The 21180-nt window shown below is 43.6% G+C and overlaps 1 protein-coding gene across 10 annotated transcripts; it reads left to right on the forward strand.

Annotated features, from left to right (window-relative positions):
* Positions 1-1673: 1673 nt before the first annotated feature.
* Positions 1674-14644, forward strand: LOC123104814 (uncharacterized). 10 transcript variants are annotated; one of them, XM_044526722.1, is made up of 14 exons: positions 1674-1966; positions 2444-2864; positions 2970-3035; positions 3123-3259; positions 3502-3564; positions 3723-3808; positions 4118-4584; positions 4730-5462; positions 5737-5967; positions 6075-6199; positions 6285-6700; positions 13292-13409; positions 13534-13796; positions 13855-14644. In XM_044526722.1, exons 2-14 carry the CDS (start codon positions 2591-2593, stop codon positions 13891-13893), a joined length of 3018 nt encoding a protein of 1005 aa, XP_044382657.1. In that variant the 5' UTR covers positions 1674-1966; positions 2444-2590; the 3' UTR covers positions 13894-14644. The 10 variants fall into 10 exon arrangements, with proteins under 10 accessions (XP_044382657.1, XP_044382659.1, XP_044382658.1 ...); XM_044526724.1 differs by having other exon boundaries at positions 13918-14644; XM_044526723.1 differs by having other exon boundaries at positions 13534-13769.
* Positions 14645-21180: the final 6536 nt, after the last annotated feature.

The following is a 21180-nucleotide window of genomic DNA, read 5'->3' on the forward strand; positions in this document are numbered from 1 at the left end:
AGGGAGGCACAATTAATTTATGGCCATAAGGAATCGAACTTGTGGCGTCTCATCCAGTTCCTCAAGCAGATGCCAACTGAGTTAAGGTCGCCTTTGTTACATAAAAACGGCCGGTCCTCCTATTAAATATACTGAAAGGTTTTGTTCTATCCATTCCGCACGTAGTTTAATAGAAAAAGTCCCACGTAAGTAGAGCATTTCGGAGATCGAGCTCCATGAAGCCCTTTATTTTAAATAATTCAAAATTCATAAATTTTAGTTTCAAAAATTTCTGGAAAAAATACACATGTATGCAAGGATGTAAAGTGTATGTGTGAAAATTTTTAGGATGAAATACCTTGAATTGCGAGCTGTACAAAAAAAACCAATATCATGGACTTTATAGATGAACAACACATATGCTAAAAGGCTCTGGATTTGTCTTTTTTGTGTAGCTTACATTTTAATGTATTTCAACCTGAAAATTTGCACACATGCACATTATGTATCTAGGTATATGTGTATTTATTTTCAGAATTTTTTGAAACTGAAAAGTTTGGATTTTAAAGTTTTCAAATAAAGGCCTTCATGAAGTTCGGTCTCCGTTTGGCATTTTCGCCCACATTGGAGCTGTATACTAAATCACATCAGTTTTTATATGTCCCTAGGTTGTCTGAAGATAAGGAAGTTGTATTGAGAATCATGAGCAGAACGAGAGACTATATTAATTATTGTGGGTGGTAGTTTGCACACGTTACTTAAATAGAATATGCTGGCTGATTATAATCGAAAGAATTTGTGGACATGTAGTAATAAAAGAGAATATGTTGACTGATTATAATCGAAAGAAATTGTAGACACGTAGCAATAAAAGAAAATATGCTGATTTGACTCTAATTATAAAAAATTATGAACACGCCATTCCTAAAATAATCATAGAGCATAAACCCTGATTAAAAAAGGGACATTCATGTCTGATTATGCTGATGAAACGAGATTTATGCGCTATTAGTAATCTATCTAATTATGCTGTCATAGGAGAGAGTGGTCGAATCAACCATGACACGAAGGTCGTCGCGCAACCATCAAATGAGGAGGCAGCCAGAACCCCAAAATGAAGGCAGATCCCGAAGAAAAAAAAGGGCACGAGTTGAATGGTCACCGCAGGCCAACCAACCCCATCAGTATCAAGATCACGCGGAGCAAAACATGACCTATGAGAAGACCGTAGCTCCTCACTCTATCGCCCACCGTTACGGAGACCATTTTTTATAGACACGTCAATTATCTCTTTTGTTGCTTCTCGCAAAAAACTATCTCTTCCACTGCAACACACAAGCATATGTGCTATTATAATATAAAAATATATTGATTGCTGATTTCAATAAGATAATACGGATAGTCCCATACCTTGCATGTTTATACCGGATACTATATTTGATATGGATTTGACTCCGATACGCTTTTGATACGTGGTAAGCAATCCAAAATATTTATAAAAAATATTGGAAATTAAATGAATAATATAAACCTTTTGTATTAGCGATACATTTTCTTAGCCATTATTAGCGATACAGGACGGATACTCTTGGATGTAGTACCTTTTTATACGGCCCAGCCATATTACCAAGCAGGCACCGGGTACCTGATATCCATGTCCCACAGTGTCCACTGGTAATTAGTAATAAAATTGCAAAAAAGGAAAAATTAAAAAGAATTGCAGCCCTACCCTCGAAGAGAACGCCTCCCTCCCCAGCGAACGACCAGAGAGGCCCCCTTCGCGAGCGCGACAGCTAGGGTTCCTAGCCACCGCCGGCCCGCCGCCACTACTGCCGGCCCTCCGCCGCGGGGGGCCCAGCCGGCCGAAGCCTCCGCCGCCCGCCGCCGGTACAGGAGCCGAGCAGCGCCTTCCTCCGCCGAGGAGCGCCTCCCTCCCTGGAGCAGCCGCTCCCGCCCGGAGCTACCCCGGCGACCAGTCCATAGGCAGGTAGCCACCACTCCTTCGTCCTTCCTCCTTCCTCACTCTTCCCCCATCCTCCGTCCCTCCATGAGGATTTCCTGGAGCTTGTGCCTTTTATATGGATGTAATATATATGTAAATTCCAATTCCTTCAGATTTTTAGTCAGGGGATGAACTTATAAATTGACAGTAAGATCTGATGGACTCATTCCAGAATCTGATCTAATGTTTAATCTGTTATCTGGTTACATCCACATGACTGGGAGCTATTCATTCTGTTTCCCAACTGACCGATATATGGATTTCAACTAGATTCATTTTAGGAATGTAGATACATATGTCAAAACACGATGTCATAACAACCCCTTTTTGTAAGCTGCTTATGTTCTAAGATCTTTATTTCATAGAAGAACAAGTTTATTCCCCTTTTACACCCCTCTCTCCCCATGTTCATGTACCTATTGTCAATTGGAAACTTTGAACTAAGAATAAGCACTTTTCCAGGATTTAGTGCGTTGCTGTTAATAGGGAACTTTTCCTTTCAAGAGATGAAGAAAGAAGTGATCTTATCAATAAACCTGAACCAGGGACATTAATGCACGCTGAGCTTCCTGCTCATCTTTTGTGCATCTTAACCACCCTTCATTGCTGATGAAGTTAAGAGGATCGAGAGTAAAGCAGGCCGACTCTGGTTCACCAGGTGAGAGGGACCTATGCTTTTATTCTAAGTCATTCGATGGAAAGAGGCACACCACAGAACATTGCAATAATGATGTTTCATTTTCTGAGCTTGAAGGGACCTTCAGTGCGCCTGTTAGGAAGAAAAGAGGGACAAGAGCACCTCCATCTTCTAGATGTTTACGTGGTAAAAAGGATGATAATGTCATGAGCAGTGATGACGCTATCACAGAAGAAGGCCATGCTGGTAAAAGTCACTCTACTACACACATTAAGGAATCTATTGATTGGAAAACTGGTGGACTGGACTTGCGAAAAACTGGTTTCTCAGGCAGTTCTTCTGATTTTGCAGCCTCTCCTTCAAGCAGGAAGGCAAAAGAACAAAATCATGGAGAGATAGCTGTTGGAAGCTCAGCTGGTATTGAGAAATCTCCCTGTGTAGAAAATAATACTAGGAAAATCCATCAAGATGCATTTCATTTGAAACGTGATCGTGTTGTTACAGATCCCACAGCCCAGAGTGTCTCTGTAAATGAAGCACGTGAAAACTCGAGGGCATTGAAAAATACTTCTAATGTGCAAACAACTGCTGTTAAGAAGACTACTGCTGAGGATAAAACTTCTCGAGCAATCATGGATGATGTGAGTTTTTTAGTTGTTAATTTCTTCTACTCCAGAGACTGTTTGTTTCATTTGCATGTATATATTTTGTTCACGCAGAGCCTGTTCAGTGTTTAATCTTTTCTGTGGATTGTCATGTTGGTGATCATCATGTTAATTGATATATTGGCATGTCAATCCAAACATAATACATATATAATTTATGTGCCGCAACTTTTAGTTGCAAAATGAAATCTCTTAGGCATGCTTTCAATGTCTAGCAGGTTTTTAATGCAGAAATGGATTCCACGTCTTCAGATGATGAGAGTGCCGAAGAAGTTGAGGATGTAAGTTTTGAATTTTCACTTCCCATTGTATTTTTTGTATTACTTGCTCCACATTATGATGCATTTACATTACGCTGAGACATTTCTTTGTTTCTGTTATCGAGTTTGCTCTGAGGTTTGAATTGCCTGACCTCTGTAATCTGTTTAAACGACAATAGGTGAAAGTTTGTGACATATGTGGAGATGTTGGTGATGAGGTGAAGCTCGCTGTTTGCAATAGATGCAACGATGGTGCTGAGCATACGTAAGTTTTTTCTGTTCCATTTCCTTTTCCTTAGAAGTTAGAACTGAACTGATCACATTGCTTGACACCATACCATTATGGTAAGTTGCACTTCTACTGTCATGGCCTGTAGAACTGTTGGCTGTAACTCTAACAACAACTACTCTGCAACTGCAAGTAGTGCTATGCCTAAATAAGTACTAATATGCTCGTCAATTTACATGATTTTTTTTGAAAAAGCTGATCCATCGAGCATTTCTTTTCCATAATATCTTTCAGAAGATGTTGTGTTCGCCTTCTTAAAGTTCGTATCTCTTTTCTTTACTACAGTTATTGTATGCGGGAGATGATGGAAAAGGTTCCGGATGGTGAGTGGTTTTGTGAAGAGTGCCAAACTGAAGTAGAATATGAAAAGGAGAAGTTAGAAAAACCTGAGGTGAGGCTTGTCACTTCAAAGGAAGAGTCTGTTCAAGGGAAAATCAGTAAACCTTTCAATGATGCAAACAGCAGAAGTCCTTGTGAGAATGAAGTGGAGGATGAAACTGTTGGCAGAAAAGAACGGAATGAAGCAAATCAAGGCATTCGTATGGTTGAAGATGCAAAGATTCCGCCTGTGGCTAAACAAAATATTCCTGAACCTGGTGGTTCATCAATGGAGTCTTACTCCAGAAAAGGAGTACCTCTGCTACGCGAGAGCTCATTCAGGTTGGATATAGAGAAAGGAAAGCAACCTACTCCCCAAGCGCCAATCTTACTGGGGTTTAATGCTAGCAAGAATCAGGCACCACCACTTACTGGTAAATTTGTTACTATGAATATTTCTAATTAAGAGACTTTACCTACAATCCTGCAATGTTCAATTTAGTTAGTAGCACTACTTCTGCAAGGGCATTCCCGCGGGACTCAATCGGAGAGAACTTTACTTATGAAGGTTTGATGCAGGTCAACTCTCCAAGTCCACTTCTTTCAACAACTCTAAGGTGCCCAAGGTGAAGCAACTAGTGAATGAAGTTCCTCAGAAGACCAAAACTTTGAAGGATCAGTTGTCCTGTAGTATGAGAAAAGAGGGGCCAACGAGCTTTTCAACTAAGTCAGCATCATTCAAAAAGCCCAAAACTTGTGAGCCAGCAAATAAGGCAAAGTCTTCCATCATACCACCTGCCGAGGAGCTAAGTGTGATGAATTTACCAGTGAGCCGAAATGTAAGTAATGATAGAGGCACTTCTATATTAGGATGCCCCTCAATTACTGGACCACTGGCTTTTCCAGTTCAATCAAAAGCAGAATCTGCAGCTCAGCGCCTCACTACAGGAAACAACATGTCTGCCTCTAGCAATTCAGGCCATTTTACCCAATTTTGTGGTGTTGATAAATTAGGTTTGTCTGCAATGAAACCTCTGAGTGAGCGAAACTTGAAGGATGCCTCTGCCAAAAGGAATAAAACGTCTGAAGCTACTGAGAAAGCTACTTCCAGATCAGCAGATCAATCTGATCGCATCCTCAAATGTGGTCCTTATCATGACCCAGTGTACAGGCCTAAAGATACGTCATCTGGAAGATCTGTTCCCAGCAGTTCTACTATATCAAGTGATCCGATGGACAAATCAAGTCGAGGCTTTTCACCCCTTGATAAAGCAATAGTTTCAACTGTTCCAGAGTTGGATTATATTTGGCAGTACGATATATTCCCTTCCTAGCAGTAATTAACTATTTTCTTATTTAGAATAAAAGGTTGTCACTTGTCATGCATGCTTTTAGTACCAACGAGGAATATTTAGTGCTTTTGTTGGGTGGTCCCTCATGATCATACTTTTGCCATCTCATTTACATGTCATGGTTCAGTATCATCTGATTGTTAAACATGATTATCACTTAACCCACTCTGTCGCAATCATTTATTTGTTTTATAGATCGTTTCCATCACGTGCACTGAAAGTTCTGTTTTGTAGGGGTGATTTTGAGCTGTGGAGGACTGGAAGATCACCTGAGCTATGTGATGGCTTTCAAGCTCACTTATCATGTTCTGCTTCACCAAAAGTGCTGGAAGTAGCAAAAAAATTCCCTTCCAGAGTCCAGCTTGAAGAACTGCCTCGTCGAAACTCATGGCCCACACAGTTTCAACAAAATGGACCCACATATGAGAATATTGGTGTTTTCTTCTTTGCTAGAGATGCTCAGAGGTAAGCTCCTTGCAACTGTGCTTGTTCATATCTTCCTGCAGCTGTCCACATAGCATCTTATTCGAATTCACACATCTAACTGAAATTCTATTATTTATTTTCTGCAGCTATGAACATCATTACAGTAAATTGGTTCAGAATATGCTAATCAATGATTTGGCACTCAGAGGAAATATCGAAACAGCTGAATTAATTATATTCCCTTCTAACATCCTATCAAAGAACTCTCAAAGTTGGAATTCTTCCACAAATTCAAGTGATATTTTATCTTGTCATAACTTCTGTGATAGTTCTTATTCTTCCTTGTTCTGTTTCAGGATGGAACATGTTTTATTTTCTATGGGGTGTGTTTAAAGTGAAAAGAGAAGATCACTGGAACCTTCCACTTGATGTACCAATAAGTAAATGTGAACCTAATTTGAATGAGGATCCCCTGACTGTGGATCCGCATACCTCTGTTTTGTCCTCTAGCCGTTCATTGTCTGAAGACCAAAATAATGCCGCTGACCCTGCCTGCTATTTGGTTAAGTCAGCTACTTCTGCAGACCATCAATGTTTGCAAACTTCGGAAGCTAATCGTCAGGGATGTTCAAATGGAGATAACTCTTCGGCCCAGGCTGTGGGCGGAAGAGATTTGGAAGATCACTGTCATGATTCAAGTATGACATGTTGTTTAACAAATAACAGGAGGGCAATAAATGATTTTTCCACTGCTCCGGCAGGAAAACAGAAGGTGGGTGCTTATAGCTTGTTCTGCTTGCTATGCCATGCTCGTTGACTGTTATATTGTTTTATCCTCTATTCTATGTTGTATTTGTTGGCTGTTTCTTTTTATGTGTGTGTGTTGGGGGGGGGGGGGGGTATGGTATTGGTATGGTATTAGTGGGAGGGGTGGTGATTCAGCGCAGTGTGGTGGAGTTCCAGGCACCCATAGGTCTGAGTGCAGGTGGGAATCGGCCCCAATCTAGGGCAGCAGGCCCAGGTGGAGTTGCGTTGGTGCAGAGCCGGCGGCCGACAGCGTGAGCAAGATGACCTGTGGGTCTGCTGGAGGCAACTAAGGCACATAAGTTTGTGTGGGGGAAGCACTGTGGCCAAGTGCAGTAACGAAATTGGTTCCGGAGGCTGCGATGGCGGCAGGGCAGCAAGGTCTGGAGTGGAGGTGGTTAGTGTACAGCTGCAGGCCGTGAGTGCGTATAGCCAGGAGGTGTGCAGGTGACCTGGTAGGAGGTGTCACTTGGAGAGGGGAAGATTTTTGGCTGGGTTGCTGCAGGCTGGATCGAGACAAAAATAAGAAGGGACGACAAAAATAAGAAGGTGTGCTGGAGGTGGTCGGTGGTGTGTGTGCAGCCAGGAGAGGCAGCTTGAATGGTTGAGGAAAAGTACGCAGCTAGGAGTAGCTTGAACTGCAGTGAAGAAGACCAAATTTGGATCTGTTTTTGAGGAGTAAAGAAGATGGAACAGTGGGTTGCAGCCGAGGTGATAAGTTCCAAGCAGAGCATTCGAAAGAGCTCAATGGTTGCTACTATACTTGTGCTTGCTGCTCAGTGGTGTGCATCAGTTTTAAGCAATGGGGGATTACAAAGATATGGAGCGACTAATTGAGAAATTGGCTCAAGTGATTAAGGTGAAGAACAAGGGCAAACTAATTTTTATGAGAAAAGATTCAGAGGAAAATTTGGAAGTATTAGCCAAAGAGTTAGAAAAATTGAGATAAATAAAGAGTGCAGAAATTCCAAAACAAAGTGAAAAACAACCTTGACAATCTTGTTAATCTTGTTCAAATTGAAGAAGGTAACACGAATAAGGTTCCGACTTCAACTGATGTCTCTTGCTCAAATTGGATGCTGGATTCAGGAGCATCGTCACATCTCATGGGTAGATGGAGCGAGTTTTCATCATATGCTACACATCCATCCTGCATGAAGAGACCATCTAAACCACCAATGGAACTTATCAACATGTCAAAGGAGTTGGCATGGTGAAATGCACTCCTATTATGTGGTCTTTGGTTTTGTATGTTCCATCATTTCCGGTTAGTTTGGTGTCTATGAGCTCCTTGGTTGACGATATTGATTGTCGATTAATTGCTGATTGAATGCATTAATTACTAACTAAGCGGTTGTGTAATTGAGGAGAGGAAGATTGGAAGGAACATTTGTGAGCATGGATGTGGCTTCGGGAAGTCTTGAGCCGTTCCATGGAGAAAAAGGATCTCAACTCTTTATAGAAGTGATGCTAATTGGGCGGGGGTGGGGTGGGGCGTATACCATTGTGGACAAAGGAAGACAGACCATCGAGAGTTATTGTTGGTACTACTCTATGTCTTATGAGTGAAGAAAGATGGAGAAAGCCAAATAAGGAGGAAACTTTGAGGGTGTATACGAGACATCCTATGAGTGAAGAGAGGTGGAGAACCAGATTGCCTAGAGGAAAGAACCAAGAGTTGGGGGTAGGAAAACATCCTGAAAGGTAGACTTTTGAGCATGATAGTGCGAACTATTTGCCATATGACTCTCACCTAAGTATATATAGTCAATGGTAATCCCAATTGATTGTAGAGGAGCGAAGCAAGCTCCTGGCATGAAGCAGTGCTGGAGGAGATGACAACCATTGAGAAGAGTAGAAGAGTTAAGGCATGGGAGCCTATAGCACTTCCAAAAGGCAAGAAGGTTGTTAAGTGCAAATGGGTCAAGCAAGACCCCATGGTAAGATCGGGAGGTACAAAAGACCCAAAGTGGTCAGACCCTACCCTGCACCCTGCGCAAGCAGGAGCTACGTGCACCGGGCTACCCTTTTTTGCAGTCAGACCTATGGAACTGACTCATGCTGGGACCGTGAAACATGACCCCAATTCTTTGCAAGGTGATCTTCATGAGAAAGTGGAAATTCCAAAATCGACTTTTGGTACATCTCAAATTCAATCGGGAAAGGGTCGTTAGGTTGAGTAATTACTTTATGGGTTAAAGTAATTTCTCATAGGCATGTTTTGGGCCGATTTTGTTCTGTGCTTAAGTGGTATTAACCCGGCCACTTCCAGAGGCACACCATGATGCTAGGCATATATATTGATGATATAATTATTACAAGATATCGATACTATTGAGATGTCATAATTAAAGGCAAAAAGCCGAACAAAGAGTTTAAAGATTTAAGGACCTTGGCCACTGAGGCATTTAAATTGTAAGGTCCTCCAAAGGGACAATTCCTTTCGCATCTGGAAGTATTATCTCGGACCTATCTTAGTGACCAATTGAATGCGTGGGTGTCGAGTTTGCCTTCAAACTCCTATTCAGTTAAAATTATCAACTTCATGGCCAGCGAGATCTAGTTAATACATAGAGAGAGCTACTAGCGGCTAGTAGGTCGGCTCATTTGTTTGTGCCACTCGAGACTTTGCATATCCTACGTAGTGAGTGTGGTTAGTCGCTGCATGCATGACCCAAGAAGCGGGCACTTAGGGGCAACACGGATATTTTGCGCTATCTAAAAGGGTGTCCTAGAAGAGGTCTATGGTTTAAGGCCAATGTGCACTTAAATGTAGAGAGCTACTTGATGTCAGTTGGGCTAGTTGCCTTGATGATAGAAGGTCAACAATTGGCTTATGTATCTTTGATGGAGGAGACCTAATATCCTTGAGGAGCAAGAAGTAGCCGGTGGTTTCTTTATCTACAAGAAGTAGAATATAGAGCAATGTCGGTTTGTTTGAGTGAGATGCTATGTGTCGACATTAAGTCAAATTTCAAGGCCAGGTCCTATGAAAATTGGACCTGTCGGGTTCAGGTATGGCCCAAGGAACCCAATCGATCATCAACTATGGGGGTAAGACTCGGGAGTTTCCAAGTTCCGATGGCATACGTTGGGAAGGGACCGATGGGTTATACACTTGCTTGGTCCTAACTCCCATACCTATACACTCGATGCACTAAGGTAGCAAGGAACACATTGAGAGGACACACAATCTAGAGCCTTTACACCATGTGGATCGTTCACACTTTTGTCTAAATCTGCTTATATCTCGTTGAGTTCTTCTAACTTGCCGAGTACCCTCCTTTTTTGTAACCAATCTTCGTATTTCTCCACACACATATAAAAGAGAACAAGTCAGGAAATAGGGCAATTACCCACGTTGGGTGCCTGAACCTGGTATTTGTCCCCATTTCATCTATGTTCTAAATCTCTTGGTGACTTGAAGTGATGTTTCCACGACTACCAATTCACGTGCTAGCTCTTGTACCATTGTTAGGACCCTATGAAAAATCCCATGACAGCTCCTGCCAATTGTGGCGGTTTCACGACATCAAATTGGATATATGTCCATTTCTTCATCCTCTGCACCCGCTTCTCTAGACGAGATGGAAAATTTGATGTATGGCTCGAGCTACCTATGGGATACAAAGGTGAGACTTATTTTGGCATCCTAGGGTATGTAGTGGAGGCTATTATGATAATCAAGGCTACACCAACGAAGTTCTCTAGTCCTAGTGACATCTCCTTCCCTAAGTATGCTATCGCCTATAGCCTACCTGGGTATCAACCGATCTTTTCCCATGGTTTGGGTTGGCCGGAGGACTCACCCACTACTCGCCTGACCTACAACTTATGGCATACTACGACTACTTTAATTAGGATCCTCTAAAATCGATGAGTTCATCAATCGGGAGTTGGAAGCAGTTGAGGCCAGTAGCGAGACATGTCATCGTAGCACCAACATCAACCCGAAGGCAGAGTGTAACTTCATAGATAACCACACGGGAGTTGGAGACGTGTCCCCATCATCAACCAATGGCTACAAGAATAACCCACCAGGGCGGGAGAACCCAGGAGGAAGCACTGCTACAAGTCAGGCATGAGGACACCAGATTGTGGACGCCCTTTCATGGAGGAACCGAAGGTTGGACCCTCGCATCCTAGAGCAGAAGCACTTCATGTGAGTTTGGTGAACAAGTTTAATAATTTTCGCTCAATGATCATGAGTAAGATCTTTGGGCAGACTAGGAGGTTGAGTTTGTTGAAGCACATGCTCGATCAGATCCGTCCCCACGATTCGAGGATAGATACAATCCTCTATTGTCCCCGACTTCCAGGAGGGTCCCAAGGCGTGCATCACGAGAAAAGACCCTGAGTAGTGGAGAAGATGAAAAAATGGTGGGCGTCTGCTATGCCATGCCAGAATGTTGTGGGGGTAGACAACTCACTGAACCATTAACATCGACGAGTACCATCAGGAGCCAAGAAGCAACAGGAGAAGTGAACTAATTAGGTGCGCTCGGAGAATGAATCCGCCAAATCCTTCAGATGAAGGCCGCAACCACCATGGGGGATCCCGCTCTCCCTATTGTCAAAATCGGCGTAGGGTGAGCAAAATATTGAAGCCAAGCGTTTCCATGAAGTAAGATGTAGAAGTCACAACTGATGTCGAGAGCGCTCAAGGGGGAGTACGTTTCTTCTGACCATGATGATGAGGCCATGGTCAGAGGTCGTTGTGCCCTAGCATCGTAGTTATGGCAAGCTCACTGACCCATTGGAGTATGTGGAGATCAAGGTCTCGAAGGACAACTAGGAAAGCCTTTGAGTCAACATCACCTCACGGAGAAGCTCACAGACCTCGGGCCTGGGAGGCTTGGCGATCACCCTTCAAGGTTTCTACTTGCGCAAGAGCTGCACACGCTATCTGATGGCAAATGATTACTAGTTAACCCGTTGCAGGTAGCCAGTTTGGCCCTAAGCTCCATGACCACCTAAGTCAACCTGTTGTGCTCCTCTTGGACCCGGGAAACAACATGTTGCAATTCCTTTTCGCGAGCTATGGCGGACTAAAGTTCCATCCGAGACACGGTAAGGGTGAGCTGTTGTAGGTGACAACAAGATAAAAAGAATCGTGCAATAAATAAAGAAATAGATGTCATGCAATGAAGCAAGGAGCAACATACTTGGATGTTTTTTGAGGTGGTAACCTTCCAAGATTTCTTCATTGGAGGCCCTGCCCTCCCCGTGGCCTCTGAATTGGAAGGGAGATTTGTGGCGAGGATGAGCTCTCAGTCCCGTCGGAGCGGCCCTATAAGGATCATGAAGAGGGGAATTTGGAACAGTGGGGTTGAAGGAATGGAAATCTTGGTTGAGCATTCTTGTTGGTGCTTCATCATTTCTGCCCCGTGCGAGGCAGGGAAGGCTAACCTCTTTCCATTTGCCCGGCCATCTTGAGCTAGCACATGTTTAAGGATCTAATCACAACCTTTTGGGAAGGAGCAACCTTTATCAGCAACCAAAATTGACCAAGTATATGTGACTCTAAACGAGCAACAAAGATGATTCTCGGCAGTCGAAGACCACAAAAACCTGCAAGTATGTACATTGATCTTGCTTGCGGACTGGGCTCTTTTACGGCTTCTGATGGGAGGTTTGTTGACAGCAAGTAAAATTACTCAAGGCCTTGCGCTATGAAGGCCGTATAATTGGGCCCCTCTGGGCCAAGGTACAGCCCAGGGAACCCAATCGATCATTGCTGACCAAGGGGTTAAGCTTACCATACTATATGGTGTTCATCATTGTTCTACCTTGGTGACCTGATGAGACGCTCCCACGATACAAATTCACATATTCACATACTAGCTCTTTTACCGCTGTTAGGACCCAACGAAAATCCCTCTACAATGTGGATCAAAGCCCTCCTATCGGAGTCAAGTCTACTAAGGAGAGGGCCATTGAAGCTCTGCTCTGTGTGATACAGGTCAACAATCAACATTACAAATAATCAAGTTCGGCATGACCGAACGATGCATGGAGATATATCGGCTTTTCATCAAAGAGAGGCCTGATGAGGGGATGGACACTGAAGCTAAGCCATGTTACTCTTGCAGAACAAATAGCTGATTGTCTAAGAAGGGGTTAGGGATCAAGGAGTCTTTGTCAGCATGTGACAAGATGGGGATGATAGATATCTATGGCCATCTTGAGGGGGAGTGTTGGCTGTTTTGGGCTGTGTGTACACTAGTATGTATAGCAGAGAGAAGAATAGAGAATAGAGAGAATTCCATAATTTTCCTCACAGTGATCCATAATTTTTATTATTTGTGTTGTTCTCATTTCTCTTGGGTTTTCTTCTTGATGCATTTGATTCAGTAATTTAACAACTGTGGACAGACTATCAATGCGTGCCTGCCTGTGTTGTTGTTCTTCTAAACCCTGAATTTATGCTCTTTAGTTTGCACAGTTATTCAGATGGTTGCTCTTCTCAATGTCTAAATTTATGTGTTGTAGTTTGCACAATATTCAGATGGTTGCTCTTCTTGATATCTAAATTTATCAATTAGCTGTAACTGTGCAGATAATTGTATATCCAGACTCTCAAAAGAAAATGTGCGATGGTGGCAATGTTGTCGAACCCATTTTTGATGTAAATACGATGCCAGTTACTTGCTCTATCTCATCAATCCACAAACAAGGTAATGCATTATTTCTCCATCTCAGCTGGGGTCTGTTATTTATGAACGTTACCTTGTCTTAGCTTCAGTCCAAATTATTTTGGTAATGAACCAAGTAGTCTGATTTTTCTTGTTAACGAACCAGATAATCAGAACAGAGCCATCAACCTTAACAATGCAGAGAGCCTGATGGATGTAGATCATGCAAATAATATTGAACTGAACTCAGATACAGTGGATCTTGTTTCACATGCATCACGTAGTGCACAAAAAAGAAATGTGGATATGGCAAACTGGACTGACGGAGCCAATGGATCAGTAGACAAGAAAATTAAATTGGATAATGTATCGTCCACTGTGGAGTCTAGTTTAAGTGGGAAGGTCAGAGATGGAAGGTTATCATCCAAGGTACACCCTCTAGCAGCTTTACCTGTTCATGATTGCACTGACAATAAGACCATGGCAGGAATCTCGAAGAGTAATGGAAAGTGCACATTTCCACTAGATCTAAACGTGGTGGATGATGCAGATATAGACATGGTGGATGATGCAGCGACTGGAAATAGCATAACCGGTCTGTCTGAAGATTTACCTGAACAGAACACACAAGATCTTAAGCCAGCACCGGGGGACAACATATCTTCTAGAAAGCCCATGGTTGAAGAAAAGTTGAATAAAGGAGATACACAGCCTACTGATATGTCAGGCGCGCTCTCCCTCTCCCTCGCATTTCCAGCATCAAAGGAACAATAGGCTGGTAAAATGCAACCGGAATCGCAAAGAAGCCTGAGATGAGCAGTAGGAATAAACCGTCTTCGATTATCCAGTGATGATGGCTCCTTGCGTTTGCATTCCTGATGTCTTGCGTGATGCATCTTTGTAGCATCAACCCACTGCACAAGGAGTCTGCTGAAGACACAACTATCTTGTCAATGTGCAAACAGATGGCATCTTTTAGAGTGCATTTTGACGACTTTACATGCTCCTGGCGTCACACCCATCTTGAGTATTGAATTGCGAAGAACTTGGGAATGTGGATCATGGCTTGTTTTGGTACAGAAAAAAAAATAATATCCAGCTGCTCTTTCAAACATCGGTAGAGATTTGAGCAGAGCTTTAGACTCTGCATTTTAAGTATCATCCAGCCTCTGCATTTTAAATAAATCTCATGTCAGATTTTGTCTTTACCTTTCAACAGTGCGATATATTGTGGGGGAATGGTGGTGTATACGCCTAAAATTGGCACATATATGTTACCTTTCCTGTTGCCTTAAAATTATCTCTGGGATATCTTAATATACTGATGAAATCACTAGGCAAAAGATTACTCCCAAACTCCTTGTGGTGAGAAGTGGTGCAGTGCGTGTGTGCCATTTGTCATCCTCAGAGAGTTTTGGTGGGTTTTCCCTATGCAGGCCACCGGCGGACAAGTAGGGTTGATTTGATGGCGGGCTACTCTGGTGGGCCTCATCGGTTAGCCGTGAGAAGCTCACTGTGGGCAACCATGTGGCTGGTTTAAAAAATATATATGTTGTACCTTCTCCATTCTGGTGAATAAAAAACCACCGCTAAAAAGGTAAATTTAAAACAGCAAATTAACAAAATTATATATTGATCTGAAAAAACTAAATTATATCTTATCTTAAAAACACTAAATTATATCTTTGTCTGAATATCATATTCCTAAAATTTGATCAAATACATATACCAATGTATGCTACATCAAACACATATACTACGAGTGTGCTACTGCCTCCGTCCGAAAAATACTTGTTGAAGAAATGGATATATGTCGGAGAAATGGATATATGTTGGAGAAATGGACGTGTTTTAGATACATTCATTTTTATCCATTTCTTCGACAAGTAACAATTTAATTAAACTAGTTTGGAGTTGTAAATGATGGTATATGTTAGAAAAATATACTGATATATACCACACCACTTAGAGATATTTCATTATGAATATGTTGTGGAGTAGATTGATCAAGACGTGGAGGTAATGAAGAAAACAAAAGGGATGGCTTAGGATTGGATGGTTGTAGCTGTTAGTCGTATGGGTACACTAAGTACAATAAAATGATATGTAAACCGTTGTTTCATAAAAGAACTCACTAAAATTTAGTGCTACTTATGTGCAAATTATGGCCCTCATTACAATGCATGAGCAATTACCTATTATTCCATAGGAATATGTCTTTGCATAAACAAAAATGGGCTGGTTTAGGATTAGATGGTTTAGTTGTTAATTGCACGGGTTCACTATTTAATCCCTGGCTACTTTTTTAAGAACTCGTTATGTAGTTTTAGTACTCCTCCGTTTCATAACGTAATACGTATAGATTTTTTAAAAGGTCAAACTTTGTAAATTTTGATCAAGTTTCCAGAGAAAACAATTTATATCTACAACACCAAATATATAAAATATGAAACTATGTCTTATGATGAATCTAATGATATATGTTTGACATTCTAGATGTAAATATTTTTCTCCACAAACTTGGTCAAAGTTGATGAGCTTTGACTTCTCAAAAAATCTATATGCATTATATTATGAAATGGAGGGAGTATCAACCGATTGAGGCGGTGATATGGAAATGTCGGCGTCGATTTTATGTATGTATCCATTTAGTTAGACATTTATTTAGTACTCCCTTTGACCCAAATTACAAAATCAGTCACCTGACCCCTAGCCACCTCCATTTTTTTCTACTCTCTCTATTCACTTTTGTAAGACGTTTAAGACAACTCAAATTGAACTGTTTGGGTGTTGTCTTAAATCTCTAAAACGTCTTATAAAAGTGAACGGAGGGAGTACAAAAACACGTTATAAAATTCTAGCTCATGTCAATATAATGCTCATTTATGCCTGAAAAAGCGTTCACATCCTTTTTAAATCTTCAAGAGATAAAATGTTCCATATGACTAAAGACAGCTGATGAATAATTCCATGCACAAACACAAACCAAAACCAGACTTAGCAACATGGCCAACTTAATTACATACTACAATTCAGACACAACTAAAACTCAAGTATGGCATATATACAAGCAGTGCAGTGTCAAAAACATTTTACATTATAGAACGGAGGGAGTAAATAAGTACTCCCACCATTTTCTAAATATAAGCTTTTTTTAGATATTTCAATACGGACTACATATGGATGCATATAGTGTTAGGATGATCTCCACCGTGTGGGCCCAACGGCCCACCGGGCCCTTAGATCCGCGCCCTGATCGGGGGTGCTCGACCCACTATGGGTGACGGGCCCCTGTAACCTGCACTATATAAAGAGGTGGGGTCGGCGGCTAGCATCACGAGGTTCGCCGCCGCCACTATTCCCCACTCCTAACCCTAGTCCGATCCAGAGGGTGGCGCTGAAGCGACGGGAAGCTCCACCACCGCCACTCACACACACACACACACACGCCCACACCACTGCCATCCACCATGGCCGGCACCGGGAGTTCCTCGATATGAAGGAAGTGAAGGTATCTTGTACTCCTCATCCCATCTACCCTTAAGGATCTAGCCTAGACGATCCTACAGAGTTTAACAATGGTATCAGATTCGAACTAGGGTAAGTTCCGGGTAGAAAAGAATCACGGAGAAAGAAAAATTCCCCTCCCACAAGAACCCTAAAGTTACAGGGCAAAGAAATCACCGGAGAGGGCCTCGTGCTCGCCGGCAAAGTGCGCCGCCACAAGGCCGCGCCTGTTCCTCTCGATCCGAACGGGCATCGGCATGCCGAGCCGTCCGGAAGAAGAACCAACCCCATACAGGGCAAAGAGCACCACCACCAAGCCGTTTGACGGCGGCGCGTTCACCCTCGAGGTGCTCGCGCACGCCGGCAAAGGGGTCAGCGGGGGCGCTGCGTTTGAAGGTCGCCCGGATCTCTCTCTCTCTCTCTCTCTCTCCCTCTCTCTGTTGTTGGAGGTGGAGAAAGAAGCAGGAGGGGAAAGGGAAAAGAGAGGGCGGCCCGCACGGCATGGTGGCGACGCCGTCGCCGGCGGCCGGCGGGGCTCCAACCCGCTGCTCCTCAACCACATCGATATCTCTCTCTCTCTCTGCAGAGCAAGGAGGGAGAAAAAGGAAGGGAAAGAGGGGGTGGCCTCGAGCCCCAGCCGCAGCACACAGAGGAGCGAGCGGCGCGGGGGGAGGAAAGGAGCGAGCGGCACGGTTGATTGCCTCGCTGATTCGTTTTTGATCGAGCGATCTGCACGGGCTATCGTTCGATCTATTGAACGGTCCTGATAGAAAACCTAACGTACATGGGCCCTCTTGGGCCACAAGTGAAGCAAGAATGGCTTGCACGCCCTGGGCTGCTAGCACTGGCGGTAGCTGGGCCGCGTCAGGCCGCAGCGGCACGCTGGGCCGGATCCGCAGCCACGCGCTGGACCGGACCCATCAGCGGCGCGCGCTGGGCCAAGGCCACGTTGAGGTGCTGTTTTTTTTTTCTGTTCAGTGTTTGGGCACACAACTTATTTTCTATTCAAAATAAAAAATTTGTCTAGAAAATGGAAAAGTAAAAGAAAAGTTTCTGAAAAAGAAAAAAGTTCATGGTTTTTTTTTTCATGTTTTCCGCTGCAAATAAAAATAAAAGTGCTCTTTTAAAAGTGAATAGAGCTAAAGTAAAAGATTTAATTGTTGCTTCTCTAATGCTTTTTTGAACTAACCGGTTAAAATTGCTTAGAGAGTAAAAGAGTACAGAATTATTTCTGTATAGAATATTGAAAAGTTTTCGCTGCAAAGTAAAAGTTTTATCCTCCAATTAAATTGGAACCAACGGGAAAATTTAATTGGAAGAACTGTTCTTAGCAATGTTTTTTTCCCTGTGGGTGAAATCAGATTCATATAGTTTCCTCTATGACAAAAGTAAGATATTTGTTTTAACAGTCCTATAATTCTATGAGTTTTATGATCAAAGCTTAAATCTCTGATAAATTTTGTATCAAAGTGATCAATTTTCAGAGAACAGTTAAAGATGAAGAAATGCTCTTGAACTAAAGAAATGTATATTTCTTGTTACCGCTGTGAAAGGATTGATATGGTTGACTAGAGGGGGGGGGGGTGAATAGGCAACTACTAATTTTTAACTTTTCTTAATCAAATTAAACTTTGCATCAAAGTAGGTTGTCTAGATGTGCAACTAGGTGAGCAACCTATATGATGCAATACCAACAAGCAAACAAGCAAGCAAGAGAAGTAACACTAAAGAGTTTGCACTAGTAAAGGTAAGAGATAACCAAGAGTGGATCCGGTGAAGACGAGGATGTTTTAGCGAAGTTCCTTCCCTTTGAAGGGAAGTACGTCTCCGTTGGAGCGGTGTGGAGGCACGATGCTCCCCAAGAAGCCACTAGGGCCACCGTATTCTCCTCACGCCCTCACACAATGCGAGATGACGTGATTCCACTATTGGTGCCCTTGAAGGCGGCGACCGAACCTTTACAAACAAGGTTGGGGCAATCTCCACAACTTAATCAGAGGCTCCCAACAAAACCATGAAGCTTCACCACAATGGACTATGGCTCCGTGGTGACCTCAACCATCTAGGGTGCTCAAACACCCAAGAGTAACAAGATCCGCTAGGGATGAGTGGGGGAATCGAAAATCCCTTGGTGGAAGTGTAGATCGGGGCCTTCTCAACCACTCCCGAGCAAATCAACAAGTTTGATTGGCTAGAGAGATAGATAGGGCGAAAATGGAGCTTGGAGCATTTAATGGAGCTTGAGCAATAAATGGAGCTTGGGGGAGGAAGAGGTGGGTCAAAGAGAAGAAGGGGACTCCCTTTTATAGTGGGGGCAACAATCCAACCGTTGCCCCCCACCAACCAGCCCCGCACAGGGCGGTACTACCGCCAGGACAGCGGTACTGCCGCGCCAGCCAGCGGCACTGCCGCACAGAGGAGACTAGGGGGAATAGGACCCAAACGCGGTACTACCACGGTGGTAGGGGCGGTACTACCGCTCCTGGAACGGTACTACCGCCTCTACAACCGCAACTAGTGCTGCAAAACCTGACACGAGAAAAAGACCCCTCAAATCGAGGCGGTAGGAGCCACACAGCCCAGCGGTACTACGATAGCGGGGTCACGGGCGGTACTACCGCCGTGGAGCGGTACTGCCGCTTGTGACCCTTTGGTCGTACTACTGCTGACAGTGCGGTACTACCACTGGGGCACATAAGAGAGAGAGAGAGAGAATCTCTCCAAAGATGCTGAGGACGAGGCGGAGGTGCCAGGCACCCCAGCGGTACTACTGCTGTGGAGCCACGGGCGGTACTACCGCTGTGGAGCGGTACTGCCGCTTGTGGCTCCTCAGTGGTACTACCGCTTGGTTGCGCGGTACTACCGCTTGGACCCAGACAGGACAAGGAAGAGAGGAAAGAACTCTACAATGGAATGGAAAAGCTCGGAGGGTGAGAAGCTGATGTGTACGTGATGATTCCACCCATGCAATACCCCAGCGGACCCCCTCTTGATAGTACGGTGCCCTCTATGCAACTAGTCCACCGAGAAAGAAACGAAAGAGCTACACCGTCTTGAAATACACTCCGAGGGGAAGAAAGCGTCTCGTGCCAGGGGAGAATCTGTGAATTATTCAAAGGAGAAGATTAGTCCGCAAACATGTTGTCATCAATCACCAAAACTACCTTGAGAGAGATATGCCGTAACAATCTCCCCCTTTTTGGTGGATCGATGACAACTAGGGATTTGCACAAGGAAAAGAAATAAACAAAGAAAACTAAGAACTACAAAATATAGACGGGCTCCCCCAGAATGTGTGCACCTAGATAGGGCAAGACACACACATTCGGATCAACACTCCCCCTATATTTTATAGTCCAACAATACTAAGCACAAGATATATGAGAGAAGAGAATAAACAGGACAAGCATGCATGTCATAATAAACTACAGTGCTCCGAATAGACATAAGTAATAAGGTAGCGATAGGGAGCATATGTCTCACACCATATGTCTAGAACTTAGGTCTCACAGGCACCAAACTAAACCAAAAAAAGACACCGAGAGAACATACAAGAAACCACAAGACGACTCAAAGCACGGCAACAACACAAATCCCTACACTCTCTCCCCCTTTGGCAGCGAGACACCAAAAAAGGGCAAAGAGTGACGCTACGACTCCAGGTGATGGGAAGAAGAAGATCTTGAACATCACATCTCTGCATCTTCATCGTGGGTCGAAAACTGCTCGACATCGGAGTCGTTCCAAGGGCAATGCTGATGAACCCATTCCTCCTCTTCAGTGATCTGACCCTCAGACCCACTAGCAACTGTTGCTCCCATCTGACGCATGAGCTCCTTGTGGTGCGTCCTGGCATGCTTCTCCGCCACATGAGTCATGTACTGACCATGAGACTCCATGCAGAAAAGCTTCTTCATCTTGCATTTAAGCTTCTGTGCCCATGACGGTTCTGTACTAGAGGGCCCAAAGTCCTCCTCATGATCATTAGTAGCAGCCCCACCCTGGGTCCCCATGGCAGTAGCAGCAACAGACGGATCCCCCATGGCAGCAGCAGTAGACGGACCCCCTGTGGCAGCAGCAGCAGACGGACCCCCTGTGTGAGGCGCTGGGTGGTCCAATTGTCCTTCTTCCTCAGACGCTTGATCTCATGAGAAACCAAGTCTCCAGTTTCTAGCAACACTCTGGGATAAGTCTATGCCCAGGCCCTCTCAATGAGCCTCATGATGAATGGACCACATATAGGGCACTTGCGCTTAGACACGGCAGAGAGAAGTTCAGACCACATGACATGAGAAATATTCAGGCT

This window comes from Triticum aestivum, chromosome 5A, assembly GCF_018294505.1.
Source record: "Triticum aestivum cultivar Chinese Spring chromosome 5A, IWGSC CS RefSeq v2.1, whole genome shotgun sequence".
NCBI lineage: Eukaryota > Viridiplantae > Streptophyta > Magnoliopsida > Poales > Poaceae > Triticum > Triticum aestivum.

Coding starts and splice junctions, on each gene's coding strand:
- LOC123104814 (XM_044526714.1), top strand. CDS start 2,591: ATGAAGTTAAGAGGATCGAGAGTAAAGCAGGCCGACTCTGGTTCACCA. Junction 3,809..4,117: donor AACGATGGTGCTGAGCATAC/GTAAGTTTTTTC, acceptor TCTTTACTACAG/TTATTGTATGCGGGAGATGA. Junction 5,463..5,736: donor GAGTTGGATTATATTTGGCA/GTACGATATATT, acceptor TCTGTTTTGTAG/GGGTGATTTTGAGCTGTGGA.